Raw genomic sequence first — 21,431 nt, 5'->3', positions numbered from 1 at the left:
CATCAGGGAGAGCGGCCGACAGGGTCTTGCAGCTCAGAGGCAAACTTCCTAAGCGCAGGCGACAGAGGGGCAGATGTAGAGCGAGGCTGTGGTCAGAAAGGCTTCGTCCTACCCCAGGGCGCTTGAGCCAGGGCCCGTTTTCTCCCCTTGTGGAGACTGGCCATTATGAACAAGTCACAGAGGCCTAGGATAGGGGGAGATCTTGAGGCTGCGGGGGCGGTGGCTCAGGAATCCAGGGTCTGGGCCCACAGGAAGGAACACGTCATGGCTCTTGTCTCCCCGTCAGTCAGCCTCGACAAGGACAAACATTTCCACTCCCGGCGCAGAGTTAGGGTGGGGCTTGGATGACTTCCTCAGTTCAGGGCTATGTGCGGGGGAGGGGAGGTCCATTGGCTCAGCTGGTAGGAACCAGGCCTTACAAAGTGGCAGTGACTCGGCAGTGAACACCGAGTCCAGCCTCGTGACCCTTGCTGACCCAAGTGTCCTGGGGCTTGTCCCCAGCTGGCTACACCTCTTGTGTGCCCTAGTACCTAGATTTCCCCAATGTCGCATTTCAGAGATGGCAGAGGCTGTGACACCTCTGCCAGAGCTGACAACTCATGTGACTCCCCCTCTGGCAGGGATGGGACTGTCCCCTCCCAAACAAGCCAGGTCTGGGCCCTGACCCATCTATGGGGGCGAGGATTTTCCCTGTTGAGTGGGGGATTCCCAGGCCTGGCTAAGCAGATCCTGACCCTGTGTGCCTGTGGAGGAGGGAAGGATTACGAGGGTAAGGAGTTTGAACTCTGAACCTAGGGCAGGCTCGGCTTCCGGGGGCTAAGACCCTCATACGGCGCTTAATGCCCCTCTAAGGGCTGAAGTTTTCCCTGGGCCTGCCCGGGAGATGGGTGGAGTCTCTTCTCAGGCCAGCTCCAGTTTCCATGGAAACCCACAGGCTTCCCACCCGGCGGCTGCCTGGGCAGACTCCCAGCCAGGGCCTCTTTCGCCGCCGCCAGCCAGCCAGCCAGCCTCTTCCCAGGACCATAGGCCACTCCAGCCTCAGCTTCTCCTGGTCCCCTCCCTGTGTCTGTTCCTGTCCCTGAGCCTCTGGCCCCTGATGCCTTCAGTAGCTTGGGCCTCTCCTGCTCTACTCCTAAACTTCAGCTTCTCAGCAAACAGGCCTCCCAAGTCTCTGCTTCTCCCTCTCCAGCCTTGCTAGCCTCACCAGCCCTAGGACCTGGCCAGGCCTCCTAGGCTCCCTCCTCCACCCCCACCCCTTCTCACCCATGGAGCCCTTGGGACTGGTCGTGCATGGGAAAGCTGAACCTTTTTCCGCAGCACTCCGAAGCCTCGTCAACAACCCACGATACAGGTGAGGGGTGGGCCCTGCCTGCGGGTTTTCCTTAGCTAGCTCTGAGGGCCCCAGGACTCTAAGGAGGCCCTGGTGAGAAGAGGCTGGGAATTAGAACTTGGCCATCCTCCCTGGTGAACTCACGCTGTGGGGAAGTCAAATGTGGAACATGGCTACTGGTCACTCAGTGTCTGTGAGACCCTGAGGGCCAGAGGCAAGGCTGGCAGGGTCCTGGGGGCTAGAACCTGGAGCTGCTGTGTGAGCTCAGGCAAAGCCCTTCCTTCTTTGGACTTTGGGCTCCTGGCAGAAGAGAATGATTCTCAGGCCCTGGGATCCTGAGAGACGGTGGGTCATGATTCCTCTCCTCCCTCCATTCACTCAGCTTGGTATTGAGGCCTCCCTGCTCGAAGAAAAGGAACAGATGACCTGTTCTGGGAACTGAGGCTTCACAAGAAGAACAGAGCTCGAGGGATTGAGCCATAGTCCCTGACAGGAAGCCTCGGGAGTGCTGGCTGCTCCCTGCTGGCCAGGATGCCAGTGGTGTCTGAAACCAGGGGTAGAGTTTACAGGAGGCCGGGCTGCTCAGGAGAGCTAGAATGAAGCTCTCTGTCCTCATGGTCTCAGATCTGAGCTCTTCCCCAAAGGGTGGTGACTTCCATCACCTTGCTTCTTCGGGGTCACAGTCTGGTCTGGGTAATGTGAACCCCCCAGGCTTTGGACCTGGGACTAAGAGGCTCTAGGAGGCGCCAGCCTCATCTGCCTCCTATCCCCTGCCTTGTTTAGAGGCCCAGAGCTGGGGCCGGAAGTGATCATGAAGATGGAAACTGTGGTCTGGCTCATGATGGTGCATCACTGCTGTGTCTGTTTGCAGTCAGTGCACACTCTGTGCCCCACGCCCCCACACCCGCCTGTCTGGAGGAGGGCTGAAAAAAGCTGAGTTTGCAGCTGGTGGAGGAGGAGCCAAAAGAAGCTTCCCTTCCCCCAAGACTCAGGCTGGGGAGGAGAGGGGAAGGTGGGATCAACCGTGCTTCTGTTAGTCCAGATGCCCCTCAGTAATCAAGCATAGTCACCTCCTCTGCGACCTGAGGTTTACGATTATTGTCCCATTTCATGGGTGAGAAACCTGAGATTCAAAGATAGGAAGTCACCAGGTGGAGCTGGGACTAGAACTCAGGGCTTTGGGTCCCAGACCTTCTGCTGGAGGGACCAAGCCCTGTCTCCTACATTCTGGATGGGAAACTAAGACCCAGAGTGGGCAAAGGCACAGCCCAAGTTGCACTCCAGGTGCTGGCCTCCTCTCCGCTGGCTCTCTGCCTCTCTCCCACAGTGATGTTCGCTTCGTGGTTGGTCAAGAACAGCAGGAGGTATTTGCACATCGGTGCTTGTTGGCCTGTAGATGCAACTTCTTCCAGCGACTTCTGGGCACAGAGCCAGGCCCCGGGGTGCCTAGTCCTGTGGTGCTAAGCACTGTGCCAACTGAGGCCTTCCTGGCAGTGCTGGAGTTCCTATATACCAACAGTGTCAAGCTTCACCGTCACTCTGTGAGCCCGCTGACCAGGGTCCTGGGTGGGAGAGGCGGTGGGTGCCAGAGGCAAGAGTTTGCCCATTACACTGTGGGCATAGGGCAGGGGAAACTCCCTTCCATTCCCCCCACCACCCACTCTACAGGTGCTAGAAGTGCTGACAGCGGCTGTGGAATATGGGCTGGAGGAACTGAGAGAGGTGGGTTTGTGTGCCAGGTCCATGTCTCATTTCTCTTGCTTCTCACCGGCTCACTTCCCGCCCTGCCTCACACACACTGTGGCCTGGAGAGGAACGTGTGCCCACACAGAGAGAAGTATGTATGTCTCTCCCGTGTAAGGAGGGCATGTATGTGTGCCTGTATGCAAAAGGATCCATGCATGCCTGCCCTGTGTGTGTGTGGCCAAGAGGGAGTGATTATGGCTGGTGCTGTAGATACAAAGATATCAGCCTTGATCCCTGTTCTCCAGAGAGGGAGAGGAGACAGACACATGAAAACACTTATCTGGGTGGCATAAGAAGTGTGATAGAGGCCGGGCACGGTGGCTCATGCCTGTAATCCCAGCACTTTGGGAGGCTGAAGCGGGTGGATCGCTTGAGCCCAGAAGCTCCAGACCAGCCTGGGCAACATGGTGACACCCCTTCTCTACTAAAAGCACAAAAATTAGCCAGGTGTGGTAGCATACACCTGTAATTCCAGCTACTTGGGAGGCTGAGGCACAAGAATCGCTTGAACCTGGGAGGCAGAGTTTGCAGTAAGCTGAGATCGCACCACTGCATTCCAGCCTGCGTGGCAGATCAAGAGTTGCTCTCAAAAAAAAAAAGGCCGGGCGCGGTGGCTCAAGCCTGTAATCCCAGCACTTTGGGAGGCCGAGACGGGCAGATCACGAGGTCAGGAGATCGAGACCATCCTAGCTAACATGGTGAAACCCCGTCTCTACTAAAAAATACAAAAAACTAGCGGGGCGACGTGGCGGGCGCCTGTAGTCCCAGCTACTCAGGAGGCTGAGGCAGGAGAATGGCCTAAACCTAGGAGGCGGAGCTTGCAGTGAGCTGAGATCCGGCCACTGCACTCCAGCCTGGGCGGCAGAGCGAGACTCCATCTCAAAAAAAAAAAAAAAAAAAAGGTGACAGAGAAGCGTGAATGGTGCCGAGACTGTATGGGGGGCCTCTCCAGTCCCACCACTAGGGAGAGGAGAAGACTTCCTGGAGGAGGAAACATATGTGTTGGATCTGGTAGAACAAATAGGATTTTGTTCCTAGGGGAAGTGGGAAGATGGCATTCTAGTCACAGAGGCACCAAAGGAGCCAGTGAGACATTTGGTGTGTCTGGAATGTGAGGAGAGGGCAAGATGAGACTGCAGAGGACACCAGGGCCTGATTCATGTAGGGCCCTTAAGCTTTTGGACTTCTTTTTTTTTTTTTTTTGAGACAGAGTCTTGCTCTGTCACCCAGGCTGGAGTGCAGTGGCCGGATCTCAGCTCACTGCAAGCTCCGCCTCCCGGGCTCACGCCATTCTCCCGCCTCAGCCTCCGGAGTAGCTGGGACTACAGGCGCCAGCCACCTCGCCCGGCTAGCTTTTTGTATTTTTTAGTAGAGACGGGGTTTCACCGTGTTAGCCAGGATGATCTCGAACTCCTGACCTCGTGATCCGCCCGTCTCGGCCTCCCAAAGTGCTGGGTTGAGCCACCGCGCCCGGCCTTTTTTTTTTTTTTTTTTTTTTTGAGACGGAGTCTCGCTCTGCCGCCCAGGCTGGAGTGCAGTGGCCAGATCTCAGCTCACTGCAAGCTCCGCCTCCCGGGTTCATGCCATTCTCCTGCCTCAGCCTCCCGAGTAGCTGGGACTACAGGCGCCCGCCACCTCGCACGGCTATTTTTTTGTATTTTTTTTAGTAGAGATGGAGTTTCACCGTGTTAGCCAGGATGGTCTCGATCTCCTGACCTCATGATCCGCCCGCCTCGGCCTCCCAAAGTGCTGGGATTACAGGCTTGAGCCACCGCGTCCGGCCTGGACTTCTTTTAAGCAGAGGGCAGTGGAGATTCACTGAAGGTTTCCCATAAGGGAGTGAAGAATTGGAAGCTCAGGGGAGAAGGGATTGAAAGAGGTGGAGAGGACTCGTTAGTCCATTCAGGAGGCGAGTGTAGCAGTCAAGAGATGAGAGATGTCACGGATGAAATTCAAGTTTCTGCTAAAAATAGAAGTATCCTTGAGTCAGGAAGGGAACAAGTGGAGGAAGATAAGCATCCTGAAAGAAGGGGAGAATTTTGCATGGCTTTTATCTGGTCTTGCTTAGTGGCAAATGTGCTAGAAGGTGGGTGGCTGGGCTTGGTTTTGCTAGTCTCCAGTTCCTGTGAGCCTGCTGTCTCAGGCTCTAGCCATTCCCTGCCTCCCTTGGCCTGGGAGGTCAGGATGGGGTCTGGGGCTGCTGGGTGACTCACCAATCCAAGCCTGCGCACTGCTTCTGGGGTGGAACTAGTGCCTTGGAGCAGGGACACCGCCACACAACCCACATTCATTTCTGTTCCCAGCTGTGCCTGCAGTTTGTGGTGAAGGTGCTGGATGTGGAGTTGGTTTGTGAGGCCCTGCAGGTGGGTGCTGCTGGACAGGCATGGGAGGACTCTGGCTGTGTGTGTGGAAATGGGCTCCCAGGTGCTGGGAGCCTGGGCCTGCTGTGTCTGGCCTTGAAATAACTTGGGTACATGGTGGTGGTGGCGGTGCTCCAAGGAGGTTTACAGGATGAATTCTGTGCCTAGATATGTGGGATCCTGGGTATATCATCAGGGTCAGGTGCAGGAGCAGGTGTTGAAGGGGCTGGAGGTCTTTGCTGGTCTTCTCTCTATCAGGGCTGGGGAATGGTTCTCAGCTGGACTTGGGGTAGGGGAAGGGTGGCTATAGACTTTAGAAGCCAAGTTGGGTCAGGCACGATGACTCACACCTGTAATCCCAGCACTTTCAGAGGCCGAGGTGGGTGGATCAAGAGGTCAGGAGATTGAGACCATCCTGGCTAAAACGGTGAAACCCCATCTCTATTAAATATACAAAAAATTAGCCGGGTGTAGTGGCATGCTCCCAGCTACTCTGGAGGCTGAGGCAGGAGAATTGCTTGAACCTGGGAGGCAGAGGTTGCAGTGAGCTGAGATCATGTCACTGCAGCACACTCCAGCCTGGGTGACAGAGTGAGACTCCGTCTCAAAAAAAAAAAAAAAAAAAAAAAAAAAAAAGGCCGGGCACAGTGGCTCAAGCCTGTAATCCCAGCACTTTGGGAGGCCGAGGCGGGCGGATCACGAGGTCAGGAGATCAAGACCATCCTGGCTAACACGGTGAAACCCCGTCTCTATTAAAAAAAATACAAAAAACTAGCTGGGCGAGGTGGCGGGCGCCTGTAGTCCCAGCTACTCGGGAGGCTGAGGCAGGAGAATGGCGTGAACCCGGGAGGCGGAGCTTGCAGTGAGCTGAGATCTGGCCACTGCACTCCAGCCTGGGCGGCAGAGCGAGACTCCGTCTCAAAAAAAAAAAAAAAAAAAAAAAAAAAAGGCCAAGCCTAGGCCCCAGGTGGGGTTTGAAGGCCACGGCGTGGTCTCCTGTAGGGAAGAGCAGGTTGTACAGTGAGTCTACGTATATGTGTGTGTGTGTACCAGGCTTTCACTGGGTCTAGTTTCCTGGAAGGCGGAGGGCCCTGTCAGCCTCCCCAGCTAGGGCTAGGGTCAGGCTTGCAGTGGTGGGTCCCAGTGAGCAGGTTGGGCTACACGGCCTCTCCAGTCTCCAACCTGATCTCCCTCATTCTGCTCGCAGGCGGCCGTAACCTTTGGCCTGGGGCCGCTGCAGGAGCGCTGCGTGGCTTTCATAGAGGCCCACAGCCAGGTACTGCTCCCTTCATACTCCTCACCCCAGGCACCGCATTCTGCTCCTCCCTGACCCATTTGCCGGCTTGCAGGAGGCCCTCAGGTCCCAAGGCTTCCTGGAGCTGTCAGCGGCCGCGCTGCTGCCCCTACTCCGCAGCGACAAACTCTGCGTGGACGAGGCTGAACTGGTCCGCGCGGCCCGGAGCTGGGCGCGCGTGGGCGCGGTGAGTGGGGCTGGGGGAGCGCAAGGGCATGGAAGGAGGTGCGGGCCACGAGCCCAGCGAGCGGGTGGCAGGACAGGTGCCCGACTCAGGGCTGGCGTTCGCAGGCGGTGCTGGAGAGGCCGGTGGCCGAGGTGGCGGCCCCGGTGGTGAAAGAGCTGAGACTAGCCTTGCTGGCCCCGGCGGAGCTGAGCGCCCTGGAAGAGCAGAACCGGCAGGAACCACTCATCCCGGTGCGGACGCGGGGAACCGGCCCAGCTCCACTCAGCAGGGGGTACAGGGCGCTGGGAGGGGGCAGGAGCGGCCCGGTCCTCGGGGCGAGGGGCCACCGCGGGACTGCGCACTGACCGGCCTTGCTCTGCAGGTGGAGCAGATTGTGGAGGCGTGGAAATGCCATGCCCTGCGGAGAGGGGATGAGGCCCGGGGCGCCCCGTGTCGCCGCCGGCGAGGCACCCTGCCCCGGGAGCATCACCGCTTTCTAGACCTGTCCTTTAAATGATCCAACGCCGGGACTCACGGGGAGCCTCGGACCCGCCCAGTTGAGCCTGCCCCAAACTACAGCTCCCGAAGTGCTCGGCGTTCGGGGCGGGCTTCCGTTCCCAGCGTGCCCAGGGAGCCGGGCGCCGGAAGAACCGTTGTCTGCCACGCGCAGCCTCTTGTGCGGGGTCAAACCCGAGTGGGCGAGGTGGGTCGGGGCAGGGTTGGGCAGGGCTTGGGCTGGGCCTCCCTGCGGGGGCGAAACTCGAAAACGAGGATTTCCGTCGCGGGGCGAAACTCGAAAACGAGGATTTACGTCGCTCCACGCTCTCACTCTACGCCCTGGGCATTGTCGTCTACTAGTCTATTCTGATGACTCCCACATATCTATCTGTTCAGCTCAACTCCCTCTTTTCTTTCTTTCTTTCTCTTTCTTTCTTTCTTTCTTTCCTTCCTTCCTTCCTTCCTTCCTTTCCTCCCTTCCCTTCCCTCCCCTTCCCTCCCCTCCCCTCCCCTCCCCTTCCTTTTTCTTTCTTTCTTTTCTTCTCTCTCTCTCTCTTTCCCTCTCTCTCTCTCTCCCTCTCTCTCTCTCCCTCCCTCTCCCTCGCTCCCTCTCTCCCTCTCTTTCTCTCCCTCTCCCTTTCTCCTTCCTTTTTTTTGAGACAGTCTTGCTCTGTTGCGATGCTGCAGTGTAGTGCGATTTCGGCTCACTTCAACCTCTGCCTCCCTGATTCAAGCGATTCTTGTGCCTCAGCCTCCTGAGTAGCTGGGATTACAGACATGCACCATAATGCCCTGCTGATTTTTGTGTTTTTAGTAGAGACGGGGTTTCACCATGTTGGCCAGCTGGTTTGGAAGTCCTGACTTCATGTGATCCACTGGCCTCAGCCTCCCAAAGTGCTGGGATTACAGGTGTGAGCCACTGCGCCCGGCTTCAGCTCCTTCTTTCATTACATTCCTGCCCCCCTGGAGATCGCTCCTTGAATGCCCCTCAGACACCACAGGCTCGGTGTGAAATTGATCTCCGCAGCTTTCCCCAGCTGTACCTCATCGTGTTTCTCATTTCCGTGGGTGCACACGCCAGAAATCTGGATCTCATCCTTGCCTTATCCCTCTTCCTCACACCTGCCTTAGGTCTCTTTTACCTTGTAGGATACCTTTCCAGTTGGTTCAGTTCTCACAGCCCCAGGTTCAACCTGTCCTGTCTGACACGTCTCACAGCCTTCCTGCCTTCACTGCAGCGCCCCCTCAATCCATTTCCCACAGTGCAACCAGACCAGTCTTTGATTGTCAGTCCTATGGGACTTTAAGTCCTGGAACATCCCATTGACCTCCAGGACAAAATTCAATCTATTTCACTTTCAGGGCACTCAAAACTACTAGTGAGTGGTTCCTCACCTCTTCTCTCAAATATGATCTTTGCATAAATTCACTTATCCTGGAGGTATTAGTCCTCTAGCTCCATACCTTTTTTTTTTTTTTTTTGAGACGGAGTCTCGCTGTCACCCAGGCTGGAGTGCAGTGGCTGGATCTCAGCTCACTGCAAGCTCCGCCTCCCGGGTTCACGCCATTCTCCTGCCTCAGCCTCCTGAGTAGCTGGGACTACAGGCGCCCGCCACATCGCCCGGCTAGTTTTTTGTAATTTTTTTTTTTAGTAGAGACGGGGTTTCACCGTGTTGGCCAGGATGGTCTCGATCTCCTGACCTCGTGATCCGCCCATCTCCGCCTCCCAAAGTGCTGGGATTACAGGCTTGAGCCACCCCACCCGGCCTCTAGCTCCATACTTATTCAGTTACTGCAGACCCCTCTGCCACCTTCTTCATTCACCGTACATCTTGTTTTCCCGAGGATGTGAATCTCCCTCAAGAAAGATCCCTGGGGCCTGGAGTGGTGTCTTACTGGTTTCTGCTTCCTCAGTCTCTGTCAGATAATAAGTGTTATGTAAATGTTAAGTAAATGATTTTATTTATTTATTTATTTATTTATTTATGACACAACCTTATTCTCACCCAGGCTAGAGTGCAGTGGTGCGATCTCGGCTCACTGCAGCCTCAGCCTCCCGGGCTCAAGCGATCCTCCCACTTCAGCCTGCCTAACAGCTGGGACTACAGGCATGTTCCATCACATTCGGCTAATTTTTTTTCTTCTTTTTGTAGAGATGCGGTCTCCCTACATTGTCCAGGCTGGTCTCAAACTCCTGGGCTCAAGCATCGTCCCACTCTGTCCTCCCAAAGTGCTGGGATTACGTGAAGCACCACCACACCCAGCCTATTTCCTCATTTAAATGCCACTTTATTCCATAAAGAGTTTTAAAGGTGCTGCAAAGCAAGATACTGTCAATCTAAAATGAAAGACATATTTAGAAGAAAATAAAGTTAGATTTCTGTCTCAGGGACTTCATACAAAAATATGCTGTACAGGAGGAGGCCAGGCACTGTGGCTCCCACCTGTAACCCTAGAACTTTGGGGGGCCAAGGTGGGTGGATCGCCTGAGCTCAGGAGTTTGGGATCAGCCTGGGCAACATGGCAAAACCCTGTCTCTAAAACACAAAACACTAGCCAGGTGTGGTGGCACATGCCTGTAATTCCAGCTACTTGGGAGGCTGAGGCACGAGAATTGCTTGAATCTGGGAGGCGGAGGTTGCAGTGAGCTGAGATTGTGCCACTGCACTCAGCCTGGGCAACAGAGTGAGACTCAAAAAAAAAAAAAAAAAAAAAAAATATATATATATATTGCACAGGGATTAAAAACAGTTATTTAGCATTATCTCTCAAGTCAGAAAATGTGCTTACTCAGTAGTACTATATCATGACAGCATTGGTTGGATAGTGGAAATTGAAAATCATCTATATGTCCATTACCAGAGGACTAGTTATGTTAACTATGGTATATTCCTATAATATTTAAAAAATCCATGATCTTTGGTGAAAAAAAGGACAGAATAGACCAGTTACAGCATGATTTCTCTTGTTAAAAGAAAAAAGATGGCCAGGCGTGGTGGCTCACGCCTGTAATCCCAGCACTTTGGGAGGCCGAGGCGGGCGGATCACAAGGTCAGGAGATCGAGACCATGGTGAAACCCCGTCTCTACTAAAAATACAAAAAAATTAGCCGGGCGCGGTGGCGGGTGCCTGTAGTCCCAGCTACTCAGGAAGCTGAGGCAGGAGAATGGCGTGAACCCGGGAAGGCGGAGCTTGCAGTGAGCCGAGATCACGCCACTGCACTCCAGCCTGGGCGGCAGAGCGAGACTCCGCCTCAAAAAAAAAAAAAAAGAAGAAAAAAGGTAGCATAATGATTAAGAGCGTGTCTCTTGGAGCCAGAATACTTGCCTATGAATCCCAGCTCCGCCACATATTGTCTTTGTGATTAACCTTTCTTTGCCTCAGTTTCCTTATTTATAAAATGGAGGTAATGGAACCTATTTAGTGGAGTTTTTAGGAAGATGAAATTAATTTTATAAAATACTTAGAATTGTAGTGTTACAGATTAAATTCTGTATATGTGTTTAGAAACATATTCATTCATTTGTTCCCCAACTATTCACTGAGTGCCCACACACTAGACACTGATTTAGGGTCATGGAATAAATACATCAGAGAACAAGTCAAGTCTTTGCCTCATGGAGCTAACATTCTAAGAGGAGAAACATGCAGTAAACAAATAAATGTATGATATATTCAGGGAGTAGTTTGTGCTATGAAGAAAAGCACCTGTTTTGGTTAAAAAATAGCTATGTGGTGGGAGTGGGACTATTTCGTACAGGGCAGTGATTGTAGACCTCTGATGAGATAACATTTGATGAGAGATCTGCAGGGAGCCATGTGTCATGGGGAAAGGCATTGGAGGGTTTTGTGCAGGACAGTAATGTGTGATCAGATTTCTTTAAAAGAATAATTTCGGCTAGGCATAGTGGCTCCTGTGTGGTAATCCCAGCACTTTGGGAGGGTGAGGTGGGCGAATCACTTGAGTCTGGGAGTTTGATACCAGCTTGGGCAACGTGGCGAAATCTCGTCTCTACAAAAAATACAAAAATTAGCCAGTGTGGTGGCATGCGCCTGCAGTCCCAGCTACTTGGGAGGCTGAGGTGAGAGAATTGCTTGAATCTGGGAGGTGGAGGTTGCAGTGAACTGATACTGTGCCACTGCACTCCAGCAAGACCCTGTCAGGGGAAAAAAAAAGTTTGGCTGTTATGTGGAGGACTGGGATAAAGAAGGGCAAGAGCGAGGTCGAAGAGTGGTCTAGGGAGAACGGTTAGGGGCTATTGCAATTATCCAGCAAGAGATCTTGGACCAGGATGGCAGCAGTGGAGGTGGTAAAATGTGGTTGGATGAAGCATACGCTTTGAAGGTATCAACAGGACCAGCTGATGGAAGGGAGTCAACAGGACCAGCTGATGGCTGTAAACTGGGGGGTCACTAGCTATCAGATGGCATTTACTTAAAGCCATGGAAGTAGATGAGCTCCCTTATGGAGAGGGAATAGGAAGGAGGTAGACCATTCTATCAAAATTCTCTTTCTGCAGGACACTTCTCACTGAGATATTATTCATCTGGGATTTATGTTATTTATTCAATTTGTTTTGTGTTTGGTTCCATTAGAAAAGCTCCATAGGGGCCGGGCGCGTTGGCTTATGCCTGTAATCCTAACACTTTGGAAGGCCGAGGCAGGCGAATTACCTGAGGTCAGGAGTTTGAGACCAGCCTGGCCAAAATGGTGAAACGCCGTCTCTACTAAAAATACAAAAATTAGTTGGGTATGGTGGAGCACGCCTGTAGTCCCAGGTACTCGGGAGGCTGAGGCAGGAGAATCGCTTGAATCCAGGAGGCGGAGGTTGTAGTAAGCCGAGATTGTGCCACTGCACTCCAGCCTGAGTGACAGAGACTCTATCTCACAAACAAACAAACAAACAAAAAAAGCTTTGTAGGAGAAGGAACCTTGTATCTTCACCACATAAACTGTGTTTGGATTCGCAGTCCAGTTGGGGAAAAAAAAATTAGTCTGGAAGAGTCACACCCAACCAGCTCCTATCTCTAGGGATAGAACAAGGAGTTTGGTTGGCGAGATATACCGTTCCTGAACCTCTAGCCACACTAAGGCTTAATTAATGACTGGAGGACTTGAAAGTGCCTTCCACTGTTTATCTTTTAAATCTGCAACGAAATGCAACAGAAACGCGAAAAATAAAACAGTAGAAGCCAGTCTTACTACACACTGCAGAAGCCAATAAACCCCAAATGCAGCTCAAAACCAGGTGTCACGCAAACGTCTGTTTTTTTGCTTTTATCTCTGTCGCCCTGGCTAGAGTGCAGTGGCGCGATCCCGGATCAGCGGAACCTCTGTTCCTGGATTCATGAAACTCTCCTGCAGCAGTTTCTTGAGCAACTGATACTACACACATACACTACCACACCCGCGTAGTTTTTCGGATATGCGGTAAAAACAAGGTTGTATTAAATTAGTGAAATTAAAACGTGATTTTTAGCACTCACAATTTAGCCTTGTGAAACACAAGACCTCAAAAAATTTGATGTAAGCCTCACAACTAATTTCTCTCCACGGAAATCTTTAGTAAAAGGCGAAAGATTTATACGATTATGAAGAGAAACCAGAGCATAAGAAGATGTTTGGCTTCGAACCTCGCGGGGAGAGCTAACACTTAACACACTTATGGTTGTTGGGTGCTTGCGTGGTACGCACTCCCTGCATGTAGTTTATGCACAAAGATGCGTGTAAGAGGCATCATGCCCTAAAATAGTGCGGAAACGCCCGCACAGAGGGAGTGCGAGCATCGTGAGGGGATCTTTTCGTGGTGCACCATGGGTATGCAAATCACAGGCGGCTCCGGGCTGTTCCGCACCACAGGGGCTGGGTCCCCGGGGCGGCACCCTGGGGACCCGTGGATCACTGGTCTCCTTTGCTCTCCTATTCTCCTCTCTGCTGGTCCTCCTGGGACCCGCACCCCGTGGGTGCCGAGTCCTTTGCGGAGCTGGTGTTTGTCCCAGGGCTTAAGGTCCTGTCCCGCGGTCCTTACCTGCAGTAAGCCTCCGGGCTTAGGGAGAGGGACGGGGAAACAGACAGGCACAGACACTCAGGGGCAGTGGGAACTCACAGGAGGCACGACACTATCTCTCCTGGAGGAGATGGCATCCGATCCATTTCACCTCGAAAGGTGATAAGGAGTCACGTCAAGGGGATATGGGAAAGTGTTCTAGGCAGAGGGAATGGCGTATGAGAAAGTACGGACCCGAAGACCAGTTCAGCCTGTCCAGGCAGTGGCGCTCCGTGTGTCTGATGAAGGGGTGCTAGGGTGGGAGGCACAGGCTAGATCTCCTCGGGCCTGGGAAGATGAAGATGAGGAGGCTTAGTGAGGCTGGCTAACTTGCCCAGGGTTACTCCGCTGGTAAGTGGCACAGAGGGCTGACCCCCTTTGCACTATTCTAACCTGGTGAGCTCTCTCTGCTCCACCTAGAAGGCCCTTCTTGGTGACCCAAACACTGCTGGACCCAAATCCAGCCTCCCTCCCTTGGGCCTGCTGGTTGCACCCCCTACTCTAGGTTCTCTGCCAACTACCTGCTTCTCTTGAGCTTTTTAGGCATGTTAGTGTGGATTCAATTGCAATAGGCGTTTCCTTTTTTTTTTTTTTTTTGAGACGGAGTCTCGCGCTGTCACCCAGGCTGGAGTGCTGTGGCCGGATCTCAGCTCACTGCAAGCTCCGCCTCCCGGGTTCACGCCATTCTCCTGCCTCAGCCTCCCGAGTAGCTGGGACTACAGGCGCCGCCACCTCGCCCGGCTAGTTTTTTGTAGTTTTTAGTAGAGACGGGGTTTCACCGTGTTAGTCAGGATGGTCTCGATCTCCTGACCTCGTGATCCGCCCGTCTCGGCCTCCCAAAGTGCTGGGATTACAGGCTTGAGCCACCGCGCCCGGCCTTTTTTTTTTGTATCTTTTGGTCAGAACATGATTTCCTGGCCTTTGTCTAGGTGGGGTGGGATGTGAGAAGGCATTGTTGGTGGGGTGATCATTCCTGGTGAGTGGGTGATTGGAGCCCAGGGTCTATGCGAACTAGACTATGGGTCCTAAGCTATGACTGGGAAAGGGCAGTTGCAAACCTCCCCACGCCTCTGGGTGAGGCTCTGTGCTCTATTCCAGGGCTGTGGCCACTCTTCAAGGCCTGTGCTCAGTGGGACTGTTCAACCTTCACAGAACAAACAGCTTAAATTGTGTCCTCACTAGCTGCTAGCACCTTCGTTTCTGGGCAGTTCCCGCAACTGATCCACTGGCTGACTGGCCAAAGATGCCTCTCGGCTGTCAGGCCAACCACCAACTTGCAGAGGCCTTTGCCTTGGAGGTTGCTCTGGGAACTGGCTCCTTTCCCTCGGTCCACAAACCTCCTGAGAAGCTCCCCAGACCCTGTTGCCCTCTCTCTGCTTCAGCTGACCACTTTCCTGATCTGCCTCCACCTCACCTTCCAGCTGCTGCATGGCCTTGCCCCTCCGCCTTGCCATTTCCCATGCGGGTGAAGCAGGTAGGTGGAGGTGAGTCTGCAGAGGTGGGCGGGCTGGAATATGGTGGCTTGGAAAGCCACATGGTGGGGCTTTTTTTTTTCTGCTCCCGGTCTCCAGATTGAACCCAGTAGGATTTCACACCAACAAAATTTGTTATCGTTTTGTATACTAAGTACTTAATCCAGATGATGTTACCAAGTATATGACAAAAATCCAGAATCTGGGGTCTTTTCCACCCAGAACTAGAGAAGCTAATACCTCAGGTCCTGGCGCCAAAGCCCCTTCCAATAGCGAATGTTCACTTGCAAACTCCCCACTCTGTCCAAAAAAAAAGCACTGAAGTCATTTGAGATGAGTTCACATAGGATATATTTCATTCTTTAAAAAATAAAACTTTCAACATAGCTAACATCTATGTACACTACAAAAATAGACATTTTCATATAAATAATGGACGTGGTAGGAGGTGGGCAGGGATATGAAGAGCCTGCCCAGGAGTCACCAGGCGGTGGGGCCAGGACTGAGGAAGGGTGCTGGAGGGTCTCTCAGGCTTGGTCAGCTGAGTGGGCAGCGGTGTGGGGTGGGAAAGGGGACAGGGCTGCACTGCAGCCTGAAGTGCTGGCTTTCATTCTCAAGTGACACAGACATAGGCTCACACAGGCCTGGGTGTGCAAGGTGCTGGCTGTTCTGTATGGATATCAGGGAGGCCCATGACAGGTGGGTCGGGAGAGGGGGTGTAGCAGCAGCAAGGCCCTCCAGGGGTCCATCCTGCGTCTAACACCTGATCCAGTGCTTCCCGGTGACCCCACGTGGCCCACACACGGTCTCTGTGCTTCAGCTGCTCTTTTCACCCAGTGGCTGGACCTGGTCCCCTGGAACTGAGGTTGCCAGAGCTGGTGGCAGCAGGGGACCAAGGATGCTCATCAGAGGCTGAATGGATGTAGGCACCAGGCAGGGGGGGTGGGTGGATGGCCACGGTCATGGAGGTAGTCACTCTGGCAAAGCTCTGGGGCAGGGAGGGGGATGGCCCCCACCTAAGCCCGCCTCCCTGTGGAGCTGGTGGACTCAGGACCTCTGGGCTTTCCTTGTACATCTGTATCACCTGTGGGGAGACACCAGCCACAGTAAGTCCACGGGCCCCTGGGGCTCCCGTCCCCTTCAGCATCTCCTTGGGGATCATCATGACTGTTGGGAAGCAGGGGTCCTTGTTGGTCTCCAGCAGGATATGAGAGCTGGCAGGTAACAAGATGTTGAGGCCTGGGGCAAACCCTGCACCTTGCCCTGGATCCTAAAAGGCTAAGGTGGGTCCCATGAAGAAACCAGGAGGGCTGAGGGGCAGGAACATGGTGTCTGGGGAAAGAAGGAGGCTGCCACCTTCAGCTGGTGGCACCTGTTGGGGAGGTACCTGTCTGTGGGTCACAGGGCTCTGTCCCTTCCCTTGCCTGTCCCTACCCCATCCCCTGGGCTGGGAGCAGAGGGATGGTGCCGAGGGTGTGGTCACCTCTGGTGGTGGGCCCAGGATGGACAGCAGCACAGGCAGCAGCACAAGTCCATGGAGGAGGCCCAGGAGCGTGAGCACCGTCAGCGCCGCAAAGAAGTACCTGGGGGTGGGGTGGGGGGAGTCAGCCCAGGCCTGCCCTGAGCCCTGCCTCCCCGCCCCGAGCCCTCCCTACCTTACAATGAAGTCAAAGTGGGAACCAGCAAGCATGAGCAGACCCAGCAATGTGGAGATGGCCCCATCGGTCACGGGGGCAAATGTGTGCTCGAGGGCACGGGCGGCCCGCAGGTTCCGGCTGCCCTGGGTGGTCAGAAAGCCCTGGGAAAATAGAGTGGCCCTGGAGCTGCTCCTCTGCCAGTCATGGCCAGCTCAGCCAAGTCCCCAGCTGCATCTGTCTTCAGAGCTCAACAATACCTTGGCCCACCGAAGGCCAGGTGGTGAACTAAGTTCATGGGAACTGTACAGGGAGCATGCATGAGCCCTTCTAGGTAACACTGTATGGATGGGTTTGGTGAGCTTAGACACAGAGACGTGTAGAAAATAGGGTACAGCCTGGGTAACAGAGTGAAACTCTGTCTAAAAACAAACAAGGCTGGGCGCGGTGGCTCATGCCTGTTATCCAGGGCTGAGGTGGGTGGATCACCTGAGGTTGGGAGTTCGAGACCAGCCTGGGAAACATGGCGAAACCCTGTCTCTATAACAAATACAAAAATGATCTGGGTGTGGTTGTTTGTGCCTGTAGTTTCAGCTACTTGGGAGGCTGAGGTGGGAGGATGGCTTGGCTAGGGAGGTGGAGGTCACAGTGAACTGAGATTGTACTGCTACACTCCAGCCTGTACCACAGAGTGAAACTCTGTTTCAAACAAACAACAAAAATAGGTTGGGCAGACTACAGCCTGTTACTTGTTTTGTAAATGAAATTTTGTTGAAACAGCCATACCCATTGGTTAATGTATTGTCTAGACAATTTTGTGTTTCTATTGCAGAGTTGCAGCAGAGACTTTATGGCCTACCAAGCCTGAAATGGTTACTATTTGGTCCTATAAATAGAAGAAGTTTGCCAACCACTAGTCCATCTAGAAGAGGGATGCCAAAGTGATAACAGTTATTTCTCAGAGTAGTGTTTCAGAGGATTTCTAATTCTTCTTCTTTTGTACCTTTCTGCATACTGACTTTGTTTTCAAGGACCATATATTGTTCTTACAATCAGAATAATAATAGAGCTATTTGGTGGGGGGAAGGGAAGGGAGCGGTTTGTGGAGTCTGGCTGGTCTGTGGGTCCCCCCTTTCCTCTGTCAGAGAATATGCAGCCCTGGGTGAGGCCCTTCTTGGTTCTGGCATCTCTGTATCTCTGGTATCTCTGTAGAACCCCTCCATTAAGCCCACATTGCCATCCCGCTACCATCCCTTTTTTTTTTTTTGAGACAGGATCTTACTGTGTTGCCCAGGCTGGAGTGCAGTGGTGTAATCATGGCTCACTGCAGCCTCAAACTCTGAGGTTCAAGTGATCCTCCCGTCTCAACCTCCCAAGTGGCTGGGACTACAGGCATGCGCCACCATGCCCAGCTAATTATTTACTTTTTCTGTTTTTTGTTTTTTGTTTTTTTTTTTTTGAGACAGTTCTGCTCTGTTGCCCAGGTTGGAGTGCAGTGGCGCAATCTTGGCTTACTGCAGCCTCTGCCTCCCAGGTTCAAGTGATTCTCCTGCCTCAGCCTCCTGAGTAGCTGGGATTACAGGCACCCACCACTATGCCTGGCTAATTTTTGTATTTTTATTAGAGACAGGGTTTCACCATGTTGCCCAGACTGGTCTTGAACTCCTGGCTCAAGCAATCCACCAGCTTTAGCCTCCCAAAGTGCTGGGATTACAGGTGTGAGTCACCATGCCTAGCCCATCCCACAATGGTTCACAGTGAAACCATTCAAAAGAATCATTGATTCCCATTTTCTCATCTTCCATTCTGTCTTTAACACATTCCAGACAGGATTTTGTCTACTCCTCTCTACTGAAATGGCTGCTTATTTATTTGTCTACTTATTTATTGTCTCTCTCTCTCTTTTTTTTTTTTTTTGAGATGGAGTTTTGCTCTGCAGCCCAGGTTGGAGTGCAGTGGCTTGGTCTTGGCTCATGGCAACCTCTGCCCTCCCAGGTTCAAGTGATTCTCCTGCCTCAGCCTCCTGAGTAGCTGGGATTACAGGCGTTCACCCCCACACCCAGCTAATTTTCGTATTTTTAGTAGAGACGGGGTTTCACCATGTCGGCCAGGCTGGTCTCGAACCCCTGACTTCAAGTGATGTGCCCACCTCGGCATCCCAAAGTGCTGGGATTACAGGCATGAGCCACCACACCCAGCCCTTATTGTCTATCTCGATCCCTAGAATATAAGTTCCTTGGAGGTAAAAAACTGTATTGCTATTATATCCCGTATTCTAGTTTATTTTTATTTTCCAAATTCTTTTCCTTTTTGAGATTGAATCTTGTTCTTTTGCTCAGGCTGGAGTGCAGTGATGCGATTGGCTCACTGTAACCTCCGCCTCCTGGGTTCAAGCGATTTTCCTGCCTCAGCCTCCTGAGTAGCTAGGATTACAGGCATGTACCACCACGCCCGGCTAATTTTTGTATTTTCAGTAGAGACGGGGTTTTGCCATGTTGGCCAGCTCGTCTTGAACTCCTGACTTGAGGGGATCCTCCTGCCTTGGCCTTTCAAAATGCCCCAGCATCATTCCAATTACAGGCATGAGCCATCATGCCCAGCCCAAATTCTTCTTCTTCTTTTTTTTTTGAGAGTTTCACTCTTGTTGCCCAGGTTGGAGTGCAATGGCTCGATCTCAGCTCACTGCAACCTCTACCTCCCAGGTTCAAGCAAGTCTCCTGCCTCAGTCTCCAAAGTAGCTGGGTTTACTGGCATGTGCCACCACGCCTGGCTAATTTTTTGTATTTTTAGTAGAGACGGGGTTTCACCATGTCGGCCAGGCTGGTCTCGAACCCCTGACTTCAAGTGATGTGCCCACCTCGGCATCCCAAAGTGCTGGGATTACAGGCGTGAGCCACCACGTCCGGCCAGCCCAAATTTTTTTTTTTTTTGAGATGGAGTCTCGCTCTGTCACCCAGGCTGGAGTGCTGTGGTGCAATCTTGACTCACTGCAAGCTCCGCCTCCTGGGTTCACACCATTCTCCTGCCTCAGCCTTCCAAGTAGCTGGGACTACAGGTGCCCACCACCATGCCCGGCTAATTTTTTGTATTTTTAGTAGAGACAGGGTTTCACCGTGTTAGCCAGGATGGTCTCGATCTCCTGACCTCGTGATCCTCCTGCCTCGGCCTCCCAAAGTGCTGGGATTACAGGCTTGAGCCACCGTGCCTGGCCCCAAATTCTTAAACAGTACCTAGCACATAGTAGGGGCTTGAACAATATGTTGAATACTGAATCAGCTGACTGGTCCCTCCCCGGGGTGCCTGTGCTCACCAGAGCCACGTGGACTGTGAACTCAACACCGATGCCTACAGAGGCCACGAGGATCACCACGGGGATGGCGCTCAGCTTGATGCCCAGGAAACCCATGATACCAAAGAGCTCTACTGTTATCATCGCCAGGACCAGCACCTGGGGGAGACAAGGCTCACAGAGGGCTCCTGGCAGGAGGGAAGACAGGCTGGGCAGGGAAGGGTGCGGGTGCCGCTGGGTCTCTCTGTCCCCACTCCTGCAAGCACTCACTATGAGGCCAGCCGTCCAGGGGTTGAGGAGCAGCAGGGCACAGACGAGGAATGTGCACACCAGCAGGATGCAGACAGCCAGAAGGAAGCAGCGCCGCAGGCCCAGATACTGCTCCCAGAAGAGGAACGGGGAGCCACTGGGGTAGGCGTGCACCCCAGCCTGGCTGGCCTCTGCACATGCTGCCCGGGCCCCCTCAATGGCCTCCACAAAGTCTGCAGTCTTCTGGAGGCCACGCAACAGGAAGGGGAACTGGGCAAACTCCAAGGGCTGAGCTGGTGGGACTGCAGAGGGGAGGGGAAGGGAGAAGAGGGAGAGGGACGGGGCGGTGAGCACGGGGCAGAGAGGGCAGGGCCTCAGGCTCAGGGCTTGTGTGGGTAAGGCTGAGGCTCTTGCTGAGCTCCCCCCAGGACTCACTGCGAAGGTTCTCCCCCGTGGTGTCGTATTTGTCATGCAGCCATTCAGGAGGTGGGGGGTAGAAGTTGGCCTGGGAGGCTGCCAGACCCAGGGGGTCACTGCTCACCCACACGGTCAGCCCCATGTAGAAGAGCTCGGGTGGAATCAGTCCCTCTCTGTCTACCAGCTTCTTTGTGGTCAGCTGCAGAGGCAGAGAGGGCTGAAGGCCTGGGCCCAGGAGGCCTGCAGCACCTGTGCTACTCCACCCCTCCAGCCCTCTCCCAACCTGGCTGAAATCCAGAGGCTCCTGGGCATCTCCGGTCTGGATGAGCAGCTTGTAGGCCAGGGCCCCATCCTCAGAGCCATTGCGGTACGAGTGGCGGGTGATGCGCCCAGAAGCCCAGTCCTGGTCAAAGGCAGCCTGGATTCCTAGGGGAGACCAGGAGAGGGCTCTGTTGGCTGGTGGCGCCAGGGCGTTTCTCCCTGCAGCACCCTCCCTGCCGGTCCCCTCGCCTCTCACCCTGTAGCCAGCTGCGGTAATAGTGCAGCCAGGTGCGGGGTGCCTGGGCGGCCGGTGGGGGCAGCACTGCCTTGAGGGAACTGAAGCGCTGGTGCAGATCAAAGAGGGCGCGTTGGGAGTGGGCGTAGTCAAAGCCACCCTGGGTCACCAGGGCCACCTCGTACAGGGAGAAGTACCTGAGCTGGGCGCTCAGGAAGGCATGCTCCTTGGTGCCCCGGGGCACTACATCCATCAGGGCCAGGCCGTCTTGCACCAAGGTGGCTCCGTAGAGGCTCAGGCCCAGAAGAGCGCCAAAGAGCACCAGCACAATGGCCTGTGGGAAGTGGCAACTAAGCTAGAGGCCCCAGGGCTGCCCCCAGCCCCTCAGGGGTGGACTGAGCCCTCTGCCCTTCTGGGCCCACAGATGCTAAGT

The 21,431-nt window shown here is 53.8% G+C and overlaps 2 protein-coding genes and 1 non-coding gene across 8 annotated transcripts in view; 1 reads left to right on the top strand and 2 right to left on the bottom strand.

The window, feature by feature from the left end:
* Positions 1 to 980: 980 nt before the first annotated feature.
* On the top strand, positions 981 to 17,606 carry BTBD19 (BTB domain containing 19). Of its 5 annotated transcripts, none has more exons than XR_004440879.1 (9): positions 1,012 to 1,351; positions 2,658 to 2,871; positions 2,999 to 3,052; positions 5,380 to 5,439; positions 6,644 to 6,712; positions 6,786 to 6,917; positions 7,022 to 7,147; positions 7,279 to 7,599; positions 17,380 to 17,606. XR_004440879.1 is itself a non-coding variant. In XM_033226661.1 (8 exons), exons 1-8 carry the CDS (start codon positions 1,266 to 1,268, stop codon positions 7,411 to 7,413), a joined length of 876 nt encoding a protein of 291 aa, XP_033082552.1. In that variant the 5' UTR covers positions 1,012 to 1,265; the 3' UTR covers positions 7,414 to 7,826. The 5 variants fall into 5 exon arrangements, 3 of the variants coding, with proteins under 3 accessions (XP_033082554.1, XP_033082553.1, XP_033082552.1); XR_004440878.1 differs by lacking the exon at positions 17,380 to 17,606 and adding an exon at positions 8,209 to 8,823; XM_033226661.1 differs by lacking the exon at positions 17,380 to 17,606 and having other exon boundaries at positions 7,279 to 7,826.
* Positions 12,887 to 13,006, bottom strand: LOC117094133. The gene has a single exon (XR_004441441.1). It is a non-coding gene; the product is annotated as a U5 spliceosomal RNA (small nuclear RNA).
* PTCH2 (patched 2) overlaps positions 15,250 to 21,431 on the bottom strand; it is a 22,626-nt gene continuing 16,444 nt past the window's right edge. The window contains exons 15-22 of one of the 2 annotated variants that reach the window (XM_033226658.1): positions 21,020 to 21,332; positions 20,786 to 20,928; positions 20,521 to 20,701; positions 20,107 to 20,387; positions 19,858 to 19,995; positions 16,569 to 16,711; positions 16,397 to 16,496; positions 15,250 to 15,997 (exon numbers count right to left, since the gene is read on the bottom strand). In XM_033226658.1, the coding sequence (XP_033082549.1) occupies positions 15,743 to 15,997; positions 16,397 to 16,496; positions 16,569 to 16,711; positions 19,858 to 19,995; positions 20,107 to 20,387; positions 20,521 to 20,701; positions 20,786 to 20,928; positions 21,020 to 21,332 (1,554 nt within the window). In that variant the 3' untranslated portion in view covers positions 15,250 to 15,742. The remainder of the gene's footprint in view (positions 15,998 to 16,396; positions 16,497 to 16,568; positions 16,712 to 19,857; positions 19,996 to 20,106; positions 20,388 to 20,520; positions 20,702 to 20,785; positions 20,929 to 21,019; positions 21,333 to 21,431) is intronic. The other variant, XM_033226659.1, reaches the window with a different exon arrangement.

The sequence above is a fragment of the Trachypithecus francoisi genome, unplaced genomic scaffold, assembly GCF_009764315.1.
Source record: "Trachypithecus francoisi isolate TF-2019V2 unplaced genomic scaffold, Tfra_2.0 Lachesis_group12, whole genome shotgun sequence".
NCBI lineage: Eukaryota > Metazoa > Chordata > Mammalia > Primates > Cercopithecidae > Trachypithecus > Trachypithecus francoisi.
The sequence above is the reverse complement of the archived record's forward strand: the minus strand, read 5'-3'. Positions and strand labels throughout refer to the sequence as shown.